General features: G+C 39.2%; 1 protein-coding gene across 1 annotated transcript; it reads left to right on the forward strand.

Moving 5' to 3' along the window:
• The first annotated feature begins 3,378 nt into the window (after window positions 1-3,378).
• LOC137283453 (uncharacterized) lies at window positions 3,379-10,488 on the forward strand. Its single transcript, XM_067814954.1, has 5 exons — window positions 3,379-3,456; window positions 5,096-5,188; window positions 7,199-7,321; window positions 8,494-8,613; window positions 9,790-10,488. The coding sequence occupies exons 2-5, from the start codon at window positions 5,104-5,106 to the stop codon at window positions 9,921-9,923; spliced, it is 462 nt and encodes a 153-aa protein (XP_067671055.1). The 5' UTR covers window positions 3,379-3,456; window positions 5,096-5,103; the 3' UTR covers window positions 9,924-10,488.
• The last annotated feature ends 4,629 nt before the right edge of the window (window positions 10,489-15,117 follow it).

Below are 15,117 nucleotides of genomic sequence, written 5' to 3' on the forward strand. Positions count from 1 at the left end.
TAATTAAAAACAACAAGAGACACATACATGCAATAAAATATATTGAAACAATCAAAATCCCAACGAGATGAAGACATTAACTGAGTAACTACAATATTGACAAGACAGTTCCATGAACTGAGGAATGGTAGCAAAAGCAACCAATCAATGTGAGTGAGTTGTAGTTTTACGAATTTTTTATTTATTTTGTTGCTGTTGTTGTTTTGTTTTGTTTCTCAATATTCCAGCACTAGACAACCCCACCGCCCATCAGTGAGTGCATATATCTTAAATCCGTCATGTTCAATTGGACGTTTCATTAATGGAAATGTCTTTCGAGTCCCTAATTGCCGGGCCGCTATACAACTAAAAAGGCATTCAAAGCTATTTTAGACTCATTCATCAATCTAAATTATCCATCATCACGTGCTGATTACCATTCATGCTACTGGTGTGAGACTTTGGTCCGGGCGAGACGTCTTGTAAAAAGTGAAATGGCATCATCAATAGTCATGGCACTACACACTGGGATAACAATGTAATTACTGTATTACTACTCACTGATGAACACACCGGGGGCCATTCAAAACATAAGCCGTTACAGCCCCAAGCCATAGTTAAAATTGTGTAATTGTGGTCTTCATCCAAATCAGCACCAAGGGCAACCATTACACTTGTGTGCAATTTACATGTTAGTGGCAAAATTAGATTAATAAGTTCAAGTCATTACGATTTCACATTATAAGGATCAGTGAACATGCATACGTGCGATATCCTAACTCCGATCCAGCCACAACCACAAGTTTTATTTAAATACGTGTTGAAAGAATCATATCTATGCTAGATGTTTAACGTGGGCAGCTTAGTGTGTTTCCATTAACTCTTATAAATGTCATAACACTAAAGACAATAACCTAAACTACATTAAGTCTCTAATTTCTGACATACTAAAGTGTGAGTGTAATGTTTGTAGAATTGTGATGATCTTCAAGCAATCTGTCGAAGGCAATCTTACACAACCGCATACACCTTTCTGAACTCAAACAGAAATATTAACTTATGATCTTATTTTCTCTTTTCTATTTCATATTGCCACTGGATTGGACTATAATGCCAAACGCTTCCTCGTTTGTTTTTAAAGCGCTAAAACATGTTATTTTAAATTAAACTTCACGATCCGGGCTAGAATTGATCTGCGGTACCCCTTGGCAGTCAGATGCGACCAACGGGATCGGGTGGTCAGACTCGCTGACTTGACACATGTCACCGTATCCCTACTTCGTAGATCGATGTTCATGCTGTTGATCACTGGATTGTCTGGTTTAGACTCGATTATTTACAGACAACCACCATACAGCTAGGATATCGCTGAGTGTGGCGTAAAACTAAACCCACTCACTATTTTAAACAAGAAAATACTTCTTGCATTTTAACGGAATTAGTAACTAATGGATGTCTATCTATTGATATATGTAGAACTACAGCATCAGACATCCACCGGCAACAGATAAAAGTGGAATATTTCAAAGACTTATATATCTTTAGTTATGTTATATGGAATCCTTCAGAGGTATAAACATGTATAAATACGGTATGCTTCAGGGACTGATAAACGTATATGTATAGAACTACGGTAGGTGGGATCACTTGGAGACTGATACATGTAGAATACCGTGGAACATTATGTCATGTGGAATCACACTTTCATACAATAAGAAATATATACAAAATTCAAAATATGTGTCAACCGAGCAAGCCAAATACCCATTAATCATATGAGTAAAATTACAATGATAAATTGGTTTCACATTTAGCACGCACGATGCACACTTTTACATCGATGTCCTGTTTTGTGAGTCAAGCACTTTTTATCCTCTATTGACAGAAATTCATTGACCGTATGAACCAGAGAACATTCAGAGAGACAGACAGACATACAGAAAATTACTCAATAATTCAGACCATATCATCTTTATTGTTGTGTATGTTATATTTTTACATTACACATGCATACAGTAACATAGAAATGCAAAAATACATACCAGAGTTACCATATAATTTAAAAAATAGGAATATTTAAACAGAAAATAGTGTGTTGATACTTTTTAAAACGTGTGTGTTAATATTCGTAACTTACATAAAGCTTTCCTTAAGGTTCTGTCCTGTAGTTCGGATACGTATTTTTCAGAACAAATAATGATTATATACTTTCATAATGAAAAGAAAATCTTGAGGATGATATTTGACAGTGACGGTTTTGTGAATATAAGTTGCTTGGGAATAAAGGTAAATAACTTAACTTTTCCAACATCTTGAGATATGCAAAGCATGGGGAAAACAGACATAAAAAGAATATTTTACAACATACGACATTCCTTTACACTGAACATACAGTCCGCAAGTACGCTGATGATTATTCTGTAATTATCTGTTGCACCCACTTCCGGCAGTGGAGACGAAAGGAAGTGTACACCACTAAGTGTGCACGTCACATGTCAAGTGTTATTGTAGGATTTGCAATTGACGTCTTGTTGGATACGTGCGTGACTCAAGGACAGTCACGTGCCAAGAGCTACTGTCACACATTTCTACCGTGATTATCTTGGAAGTGCATAAGAGAGCATGCTGTTTATTCCTTCCGTGATAAAGCTATAAAGTAAAATCCTGTGTCAGCGGGTATCACCGGCACCAAAAAAGCGTCCAAATTTGCACGTGTTAACTAAAACAGATTATTGGTTTTATCCTGTACATTCAATGTGTGTGTGTGCATCCGACCCTCCCACATCTTGACCTCCGATCTACGCAACTGGGATACGATGATCTGTGTCAACCAAGTCAAGCACCCGATCCGATAAGTCGCCACTGACCTATTTAAGGGATTTCACAGTGTGCAAACACAGTATTGACATAAAAACACGAAATATTCTGTAAATCACATTCTATAGTCTCTTAAAAATATATTAATTTACAAACTACTGTATTTTTTGGATTTGTGTATGAGTGGTGAATGTTTATTGGGTAACATAAGAATTATGTGAGATGACTTCGCCCAAATAAATTCTAAAGGAATTTATTCACTTATATTTACATCGTCTATAAGACCAATTTTCATTCCTGAACATAATAAAAAGAAAGGTCATATTTCACTACTGTCAAAGGTCCGTAGTTTCAGTAGAACTTTCCCGAATGGAGGTTAATATTAACTAGCTGAAGTCTAATGTCAAAGACCTACTGTCAGGGAATATAAGTACTTATAATTTGACACATTATGTTCTTTAGTGTCAGCATGTTCTTATGGTGGAAGGTTGTGAGTAATGTTTCGACTATTAAGTAGCTATATTTCCAGCTGCACTGTGATTGAACTGGTTGATCATTGGCTAATTACTGGTTGATGAATCACACCGCTGCTATAACCCGGACATGGGGGCATCTGTAATTTCAGAACGACGTTGTCATCGACAGGAGACAGCCGTTAAGGTAGGTTGCTCTCCGTACATTTTGGGTTTTGTTAATGATTTGCTTCTATGAGGGGCGGCGGGGCAGCTTAGTGGTCAAAGCTTTTGCTCACCACGCTGAAGACAAGGGTTCGATTCCCCACATGGTAAATTTTGTGAAGCCCATTTCTGGTGTCCCCCGCCCTGATAGTGCTGGAATATTGAAAAGCGGCGTAAAACTAAGCTCATTTGATTCGTAATTTGATCATGAATGTCAGTTTAATAGATATATTACAAACACACGTCATATGGTTAACAGGGTTAACTAATATTATCTTTATTATGTGAAAATATTTATGAGATCCTCATTGGAAGCGACTAAATTGGTGGTCAGGTTCGCCGAATTTGCTGATGCGGGTCATCATATCACATTTGCGTAGATCGATGCTCATATTAACAATCACTAGACTGTTTAGTCTAAATTCAAGTAACAACAGACCTCCGTGAAACAGCTGGGATATGACTAGAAATAAAACCCTTGCCATTTTTCACTATGTCCAAGCGTAATGTACGAGTATATTGGGTTTCGCCTGAAAAGATGAGGGAAAATGTTCTAATTGCTTTTGAACTGACCTAATGTATACTGAGCGGCAATAAAACCGTATATCAGGAAATAGTGTCAGGTATATTTCTGACTTGTCCAAAAATTCTATATCACGGCAAAGGAAATGGCATTATTATGACGAATTCCTAACAGTACTGCAGTGTTTACACGAGCATTACGGGTGCGACAATGTCTTTGCGAGTATCTCCAAAACAAGAGGTATGTGAACACACAACAGTCAAATTCCACATCTCAGTACCGTGTGTGTTCTCCTTGGGCAGCCGTGTTACCCCGGAGTCTGCTAGGCATTGATAAGCACAACCTGAAGTGATTCCAAAGATGGATGACGACGATGTACCGATCTTGCCCTTGTGACGTCACACGAGGCACTCCAGGACGAGGATGATCTTGGACACTACATCCTCGAAACCGTCATCGGGTGGCCGTGGAAGTGATTAGCAGCATCTCTATGTCTTTGCCCAGTATGCAGCATTCCAATCACTTGGATTCTTTTGACTTTGGTCAACCGTGGCCATTTCTCAACCTCTGCTTTTATTGGAGTGTGCACATTGCACGTGCACCATAGTTTTCTGTTCATCCAACTGCTTACAATGCTCTTGGGTGCGTTGGATTTGAAAACTTTTGATTCGAACCTAAACATCCGAACTTTGCATTTCTTAACCATGTGCTTTCACTAAACTGCGGTTTTGGAAACGTTAACATCTCCCAAACGGACTTGGTGTAGAAAGTCCAATATGCGTTTTAATGCCTCTAAGTATACATTACCACCATTCATTATCACTTACATTACGTTGGGCAAGTCTTCTGAAACCTAAAAAATTATCGCAGTGTTCGTGTTTTCCTCCATTCATGGGACGAGAGGGTAGCCTAGTGGTTCGCTCGTCATGCCAAAGACCCGGTTTCGATTCCCCACACGGTTACACTGTGTCAAGTCAATTACTGATACTGCTGTCGTATTGATAAAGACGGCTTAAAGCTACACTCATTCACTGCTTCAAGACGTATTCAAGGGATAACATTTCTCAGCTTTGTAACTCTATTACATGTTTCGTTGCAGCTGCAACCATGATTGAACGGATCCTGTGCTTTCTGTTGATTGCTGGTCTGTCTGGGGTACTGGCCGACCCCTTCAGCAAGAGGGCGAGGGGATGTAAGTTTACCACAGGCATAACACAAAGTGGTAATTCCGCATAAGGGAGATAAATGTGTCACCCCATTAAATGTGAATGCTTGTCGTAAGAGGCGACTTACGTTATCGGGTGGTCAGGCTCGCTGACTTGGTTGGCACATGTCATCGGTTCCCAATTGCGCAGATCGATGATCATGTTGTTGATCACTGGATTGTCTGGTCCAGACTCGATTATTTACAGACCGTCGCCATATTGCTAAAATATTGCTGAGAGTGGCGTAAAACTAAACTCACTCACTCATTAAATGTGAGGTACTCCATGTGATGGGGATTCGGTTGTTGGTTTCTTGCTTGTTTGGGTTTATAGGGAGCGTTGGGGTTTCTTGCTTGTTTGGGTTTATAGGGAGTGTTGGAGTTTCTTGCTTGTTTTTGTGTTTTGGGTGGGGGGGAGTATTACCTTTTTTTGTTGCTTGTGTTTGTTACTGATGCTGAAATTTTTCGTTTTGGTTTTGTTTTGTTTTGTTTTTTGCTGGGGATTTTTTTATTCGTTTTTGGAGGAGAAATATTAGTTTTAGTTTTGGGGAATTTGGCTTTATTTTGTTGCTGTTGCTAAAAAGATGAAACCTGGATAGTTCGGGATGTTTTGTACACTAACTTATCGACTAACCTTAAGACCTGTCGATGTCCTGTCACGTACACCAACTGCAAACGAGTCAAATTTCAACATGCATGTTTAATAGTATCATAAACATACTGCGATTTTATCATGAAAGTTCCACGCTGACTGTAATAAGATACACTTAAATCCATGTTAGAATAAGAGATTTCAAAATGAACATATCCAGCGTTCTTTGGAGCCAAATGAGAAAAACCTCTCTTGCTTGTACATGACCATGTGGTTTGAGTACAGACCATACTGTATCCTAGTGGTTAAAGCGTATGTTCGTCACGCTGACGATCCGGGTTCGAATCTCACATGGATGCAATATGCGAAGCCATTTCTCGTGTCCCCCTTGATGATATAGCTGAAATATTGCTGAAAGCTGCGTAAAACCATACTCACTCACCTGAGCTCAGATAAGCTGCATATTTGCGTAAATTACGCCAGAGAAAAGTTGAAACAGAGAAAAATAAATGGAAAAAACACTAAATATTTACGTTTACGCTATGTCAAAATAGCAATACGTATTTAAGCAATACATCAAAATCATGTTGCGTATTATATCAATTCAAGCTTATCGAACGTAACTTTTTTCCATCTGTAAATATTCGCGATTAAAAAGCTTATTAATTATAAACGCAAATAAAATGTGCAACATGTATAGAATCTTGGCCGTGGTCCATGTATTAAAATAGTATTGTGTTTCACAATCGGATCAATCAATTGCCGGTGATGGTTTAAATGAATTTGTAACATTAGCGTTTGAAAATGAAACAACACGATGGGAACTTTTGGAAAAAAATACAAATACATGTTTGTGTGAAAACAGTGTGTGGCTGTTATATCATCTAATATTCAACTTGGTATCTTGCTTTACACCAAAACAGATGTAGACTGAGACGCGTATTATTTCTTATATTTCTTATATATTTCTTATTATTTCTTATTTCTTATAAGTGGATAACGCTGGATTAGCTATCAGCTATCATTTAGCATTGTTAGGAGGATTTTCTGTCTTATTTTATATTGGAATAAAAAATGTCGCACCTGTTATACTTATTTGAAATGAATACCCGGATTTGAAAAACATGGTGGCTATTTAAAAGCACAGATACCCACTTGAAAATAGAAATACTCATATAGTTTCATATGCATGGGTATCATACCCAAAATATATGGCCAAAAGCTTATCTTGAGTTCTGCACTCACTCACTCACTCACTTGTTCACTCACTCGGATCCACAAATCCGATAAATGTGGGATCCACATGGGTGCAATGTGTGAAACCCATTTCTGTTGTGTCCCCCGCGATGCTATTCCTGAGATATTGCTAAAACCATTTTCACTCACCTGTCCGTGCTCTATTACAGATGTGCGAGGCTACTGCTACACTAGTGAAGGTATCTTCAGGCATGGGCAGGTGTTCAACACCGCCAGGTCCCCTTGCCTCAAGTACAGGTGCGAGTTTGGCAGGGCGAAACTATATCAATCAGGTGATGTTTTGTTCCTTCTTGTTCAAAAGTGCAAAAATAACACACTTAATGCGTTCGTTCACCTCTAATGTATCCGTGCATATACATCTGCTTGCTGATCAGTATATGCACATACATGTTCCGTGTTCCTTGTATTCCATTGTGGGAATATTTTGCAGTGTTAAGTGCGTGTAATTGTTCCACTACCTTATATTATTCCGGTAATAATCGATAACAACGTTCCCTTTAAAAAGTTAAAACAGTTAAAACACCAGCTTTCTACTGGACGAGAAGGCCGTCGTATTCTCCGGCGCTCAAACTGTTTGAGTGTCGCTCAGCGTAAAGTCACTTCTTAATTTTAGTATCCACAGAATCTGCGCATGCATACAGTTTTTGTGAATTGTCCAAGAATTGTGACATTCATCAAAAAGTCCCCATTACTTTGACACAGAAACATCATTGAGACAATTCATTGATCAAGGACGAGCTGAATGTAAACCTATTGGGAACGTAATGTGATAGCGGATTGAAGAACAAATGACATTGCAACGCATATAACCTATACAAAGTAGTTCCTTTGGGGAACCTTATTTGCACATTTATTGGATTGTGATACCGAGCTTATACTATTGGTTGTTTCGAGAACACTATCCATACATGACAAAGTCCCCACCTTTCATTGGTCAGCGACGGCTTCTGTTTGTTCGTCTACAAATATGTATTTTGTGACGTATCCGACTAGCGAGAATTCTTGAGACGTACTTCTATACATTGTCTTGCCCCATCCTGAAAAAAACACGTTAGGCTGACATTGTACAAAACAACCAGTGCTACGACAGTCGTAAGTCCATGTTAAGGTACTGGAGTTCACTTCAGCCTTAAGATCGCTTTGTACAACGGCGCCCTGGTATGGTGAAGTAAGGATATCGGACCAGGCGCCACATTTAAAGTACAGACTCTAGGCATCACCAAAGAGAGATCAGATTTACAAATCGATCATGGCGCTACCACGGTCGTAAGTGTATGTTACTAGTACTTACAAAGTCACGAAAATCTAGGCCCAGTGTTGGAGGTATGCCAGTCATAGCGCTGCGGGACCTAATGGATTCTTCGAGAGGTACCCAGTCCCTAACCGATTTAGTACGATAAATAACCTAGGTTACCCACACTGGATGATCGCTATATCTTTACAGGATGTCCTCACGATGGTTCCTGCCGTCCTCTCGGAAGCACGTGGCACGCCAGTGACTGCCATACCTACTACTGCAAAAAAAAATCTTACAATTCGTACGAGATACAGAGACTGCGTTCAGGTGGGTCGGTAAACGTAGTTTTCCTGTCGAGAAAAGGTATACATTTCCACAGAAATCAAGGGGTTTTAGACATAAAATAAAATGTAAAATAAAAAAAAAGTTATGAGAAACGAATTTTTTCATATGGCCAAAGAATTGTGGTAATGTATATTAGCAGCTTTAACACTTTGCTGTTCCATTTCGGCAAAAAAGGGCCTCTATACCACACGTTGTCACTGAAGTCGTGAACATGTCCGTGAACATGGATAAGTGAGTGAGTAAGTGAGTTTAGTTTTACGCTGCACTCGTATTCCATCAATATGGCGACGGTCTGTAAATAATCGAGTCTGGACCAATCAATCCTGTGATCAACAACATGATCATCGATCTGCGCAATTTTTGAACCGATGACATGTTTCAACCAAGTCAGTGAGCCTGACCATCCGATCCCATAAGTCGCCTCTTACGACAAGCATAGTCGCCTTTTATGGCAAGCATGGGTTGCTGAAGGCCTATTCTACCCCGGGACCTTCACGGGTCCCGTGGATAAGCATTTGGTGGACGACGTTATAAGGGCTCAATCAGTTTTGGGCGTAGTGGATGTTTTGGGATTAAGATAAACGAGCATTTTCTAATGTTTAGGAGCTTAGTAATTCCTTTCAACATGAACAAATGCTACATTATAATTTTGGGTAAAGTATTTAAATAATGGACTGTATTCTTTGGGATCTTCAAAGCGGACACTTTCGTTTTCCCCACCACAGACAAGCAGTAAAACAGGACCTTAATTACATCTTTAAATTAACTCCCAGTTACCCACAAATCACTACTACTCCACCCAACACAAACACACGCGCGCGCGCGCGCTCACGTACAAGCACACGCGCAGACATATGCACACGCAGACAGCACCAGCATCTACACCATTATCATAATAGTTTGGGGTGGTGGCCAAGTGGTTAAAGCTTTCGCTCGTCACGCTGAAGACCCAGGTTCGATTCCCCACATGGGTACAATGTGTAAAGCGCATTTCTGGTGTCCCCTGCCGTAATATTGCCGGAACATTGCTGAAGTGGCATAAAGAGATCACCAGCGTCACCACATTCCCTCAGACGGTCAACAGGTAGCTTCCTTACTGTCAGTTTTCACAAAGATGTCGGAGTCTATGTTCATATACGCGTGTTGTTGTTGTTCCAGGATGCCGCGATGTCAATGGTAGATGCCGTCGCCCTGGAGAACGCTTCCCCTACCACGTCAACGGCCGAATCTACAGAGGTTGCACCTGCACAACCACACCAACAGTCATCCGCTACAGCTGCACCAACCAGTAGGATCGAATCATGGGCAGGCAGCACTTGTGTGCAGGCGGAGGGGAGGGGGAGACAGGGACGAAAGAAGAAAGAAGTGGGGAGGGGGTGGGGGGAATAAATGTTTGGAGGGGTGGATGGGTGGGGGGAGTATATGTGGGGAAAGGTGCAGATTTCGTAAAATGTCAACCATTACCAAACGTATATCAAGCATCAAATGCTAGATTCTAGAAGCTTAGATGTTGAAGCATTCGTGACCCACTCTTGTTGTTCCTGAACATTCCGAATTTCGACTTTTCTTGGAAGTTACTGCAAGGGCGAGTGGTGACGAATGCTAGGTATACGATAATAACATGAATTGGATTACTTCCGGTAGAGAGCAGACGACTGAAAGAAGGCGTCGGGGTTTGGAAGTCGGGGACGCAATTATGAAGAACATTGAAAAGAACAACTCAAAATGATCCAGTCCGGTAACCCACTTTGGCTACATATAAATAATATACCAAAATTGCTTGATGATTGTCCAGTTTCCTGTGTTCTATCCTGTCTGTTTTCCCGACTGTCAGAGTGTAATAAATGTATTCCATTATCCTGTCACGTTGATGAATATTTTTTTCTGTTTGGTAGTTTGAATGTCATAACCTTCTGATATAAACGCACCCTTGTAATTGTAAAATATGTAGTAATGATTAATGGCAATTATCTGATAGTGGATTGAAACACACCTAATACTCTGTAATTGTACCGACTGTGGTTTGAAATTGTTTTCGCCAGAGATAATTCACAACATTGTTTTCAGTGGCGAAACATGAACGAGAGACCATATCGGTTTATGGTCTCTGCATGAACATATTTTCGCGATCTAAACATTTTATCTGCGCTTCAAACAATAACGAGGAAGCGTACCATATTATAGCATTATGCGCAGTGAATAGTAGCAGTGGAACACGATCAGCTCACGGTCCTGTTGATTGATTGTTCGTCTGCTGTTGATCGTTACAGTCAATGTGTCGATATGGCGCAGTGCACGTGGAGCATCGATTGCACGTGCACGACGTCGCGTTCCTCCTCTTCTCGGTTGCTGGCGTTCACTCCGAGAGTCTCTTATGTGTAAATTGGTATTACTGAACATCAGTATCACAGAATACTTCTGTAAAGGATTGACACATATCGTGTATCTGATGAACATTAGATGCAAATCGTCTTTTTAAAACCAACACATTAATGCCGTGTTATTAACTAACGAAACATCAAATGTCAACGCCCTGCTGAATTTACATAATTTCAGGTTCGTGGCATTCCAAAGTGTTGGAACACGATGATCATATGAGTGAGTGAGTGAGTGAGTGAGTGAGTGAGTGAGTGAGTGAGTGAGTGAGTGAGTGAGTGAGTGAGTGAGTGAGTGAGTGAGTGAGTGAGTGAGTGAGTGAGTGAGTGAGTGAGTGAGTGAGTGAGTGAGTGAGTGAGTGAGTGAGTGAGATTTTGGCATCTCCAAAACATATACCACGAAACTCACTGCGGCAAAACACATTGTTTGTCATATGATGTTATTCACATATTGGGAATCGAACCTGGGTAAAATGTCATGCCACTCCCTGGTTTAAATGTGAATATAGCTTTACGTCACATTTAGCGATATCACACCAGTATATGGGCTTCATACACTGTACCCAAGTTACTAATCGAACCAGTACAAAGTATCTTTAACCAGCGTACCTGGTCATTTGGTATTCCGTCGTGTTGAAAGCTAGATACCTGAATTACATTTTATTTTGTCGTTTTCACTTGTGTTATATATTTGTGTATGTCGTGTACATATCATACAGATCAGAAACAAATAGGTGGCGGGGTAGCCCAGCTGTGGTAAAAGCATTCCCTTGTCAACCGAAGACCCAGGTACAATGCGTCTGGTCAATGTGTCACTGATATTGTTAGAATATTGCTAAACGTGGCGTAAAACCCAACTCAAATACATACATCCATTACAACCCAAGAATGTTTATACTATATTGTAAACCAAAAGCCGCTGTGTTCAGTAATCTGATTGGTTGAAAAAACGTGATCAAATGTTATTTGATTCCCAGAAACTGCAAGTCTATTCGCTGTGTATTAACACGTAGAAACATCACAAACAATTGTTTTGTTGTGTCATCAACAGTGGTGACGTCATTCAAATTAGATTGTGACGTAAAGTCAGAATGACGTCACAAATGAGAGGCTCTAGATGCTACCATGGGAACCAGATGAAACGGCCAGCTGATGACAATTCACTGCTGTACCAGTACTCGATGTAAACGAGTGCAGACAGTAAAACCCTTTGGTTTACATTTTTGTTTACAATGTTTCAAATGAAATACTCCCGTGCTTCAAATACTCAACGACACCCGGAAATTGGCCAACACATGATGTTTATCTCCTAAATAAGAATGTTTCACAAGTTTTTATCGGTGTCTATTCTGAAAATTAAGTCCCTTGGGCTTAACACATTATATTAAATTAATTTTCCAGTGGTTTTAATTTTCAATGCCCTGCATAATGTGTTCAGTTCACTTACACTGATAACATTAAAGACAAATTTCTTTTTGTTTGTTTGTTTGTTGTTTGTTTGTTTTTATTTATTGTTTGTTTGTTTTTAAGGGGTTTTTTTTAGTGTTTTTTTTTTTGTTGTTTTTTTGTTTTTGTTAAGTGTTTTTATATTTTTTAAAATTTTTTGGGGGTTCTGTTTGTAGTTTAACGACGTACTCAGAACCATTCCAGCTCTGTGGCAGCAGTCTGTAAGTAATCCAGTCTGGACCAGATAATGCAGTTATCAATAACATGAGTATCAATCAACGCAATTCTGATAAGGTGACGTTTATGCACCATGACAGCGAGCCTTACCATCCGATCCCATTAGTCACCTCTTAAGACAAATATGGGATGCTGAAGACCAACTCGAACCCGCATCTAAACGGCTTTGGCTTGTGTTATAAGTCTTAAGGATGCATATCAAATATCGATAGTCCAAAATGATCCATGAATCATTTCGAGTTGCAGAGAAAAAAGTAAAATCAACTAACTGTTACCTCCCTTTAACTGAATGTGGCAGCACTGAACGAAAAAGACTTCATTATCGTTTCCAATATGATAGACTGGAATCTGCCGGAATCACGCGAATGCTTACGGAAAACTGCCGTTTCAACTGCACAGTTAAACCTCACAAATATACCTAATAGTCCATGTTAGTCTTGACTAGAATACGTGACAAGTGTAGATGTCTCTGAAAATGAAGAAGGGCTCTGGGTCCCTCTTTGTTATATTTTATTAACTTAATTATAATTACTTATTTTCTGTAAAATATGTTCATTTGAGAGATGTGATATTAGTATGTATGGTTATTTGGTCTTTACCATAAGTTGGACCTAATCTCTCATATCGCAAGTTCACTTGCAAATGGAACCAACGTTCCTATCATTTTGGACCCGTGAAGGTCCGGGGTAAAAGAGGCCTTCAGCAACCCATGCCTGCCATATAAGGCAGAGGCGACAAAGGGGATCGGGTAGTTGACTCATGTCATCGGTTCCCAATTGCGCAGATCGATGTTCATGCTGTTGATCGCTGGATTGTTTGCTCCAGACTCGATTATTTACAGACCGTTGCCATATAGCTGGAATATTGCTGAGTGCGGTGTAGAACTAAACTCACTCACTCCTATATATCATTTTGTCTATAAATCGGGATAAAAGTATTGTTTCAATTTGAAACTATGTGTTACTCACCAATTTGACTTATATGCCTTCTCAAATCTGTTTCGGTTCAGAAACGAGTTTGATTGTACCCGATGACGTTTGGTTTGTTTAAGTTCAATTATTTTTAAAAGAATTGTAATTATTTTAAAAAAATTAAAATATACAAACATCAGAACAGTTTTATATGAACTAAACGTATGTTATTAAAATGTAACTTTATCATCATAAATGTGTTTAGATGAAAGAAAAATACCTTGTCATCAAACTGAATGATAATTGACATGTTCATCATTGCTAGGTGAAATGCATACCGACAAGCAGGTTTAAATGAGTTATTCGTGCACAATTAAGCTAACTGTAGTTGAGTCCTGTGTTGCAGGAATAAACTTGTTCAATTCAGTAAAAACCGTCATAAGCAGAAACGAAAATGGAAGATTCTTGTTGTCAGCGATATATATAAACTAATGATCTAAAACTCAAAGGTCAAACCACTTTTATCTCATATTCGAAGATTTGGCTTCTCTTTTCCGCTTCGCAAGGAGAAAATTGTTGGATTCTGTGAAATCCGTTTTAAGTCTATACAGTGGTGGACGCTTCTGGGCGTCAGTGATATATAAGCACTAGCGATATGAAAATAAACTATATTTCTTTCCTTTGTTTTTATACCATCTTGTAAAAAGGCTAAAATTCTATCTGCATAATGTTTTCTTGATTATGTTTATGTCAAAGATGAAGAAGACATAACTTAGCTTGCATTAAAAGTTGATATTTCGCATCGCAAAGTGAGTGAGTTAGTGTGTTAATATTTATGGTTCCGTCTGTGTCAGGCGTATCAGTGTATCATTCCCTCCGTTAGTTCAGCGAAAGATACTGTGCTGTGAATGTGACGCAATCACAGAAGCTCCGCACGATGATGAATATTGATGCTTTCTGTGCACTTAAGACCATAGAAGGGCACAACATCACGTCCACAACGGTAGTAAAGTCATAGTAATTACGCGAATACTGGTAGTATATGGATTTATAACTTCCTATAGTACGATATTTAGTCCCTAAATTTTGTATACGATTGTTCTTTGTACACTTATTTAAAGAAAATGCTGGCTTAATGCTGATTTGTACACCATCTACTACCTGCTACTATCCTTAGATAACAATGTTTTAGATATGTATTCCACTAGACTTTTGATTAACGGATTGATATTCAATTGTACTGACGTATTTGTCGAAATGATATCAGACATCCCAATCCCTTGAGGATATCCATGATATATGTTTCATTATGTGTCGCGTTGCCAAACTACACCTTTGTACCTTTTCAACTCCACCCTAGATAGACAGTTCCTTAACGTCACCTCTATTTTCTGTCTCAGTATTTCGGAATTGTGGTATTTTCCATATTAAATATACTACTAACTAAACGCACTTTACTGTGGCGCGAACAAATCTTAGAACCGAACAAATCTTAACGGGATCGGATGGTCAGGCTC

The sequence above is a fragment of the Haliotis asinina genome, chromosome 5 (genome assembly GCF_037392515.1).
Source record: "Haliotis asinina isolate JCU_RB_2024 chromosome 5, JCU_Hal_asi_v2, whole genome shotgun sequence".
In the NCBI taxonomy this organism is placed as follows: Eukaryota; Metazoa; Mollusca; class Gastropoda; order Lepetellida; family Haliotidae; genus Haliotis; species Haliotis asinina.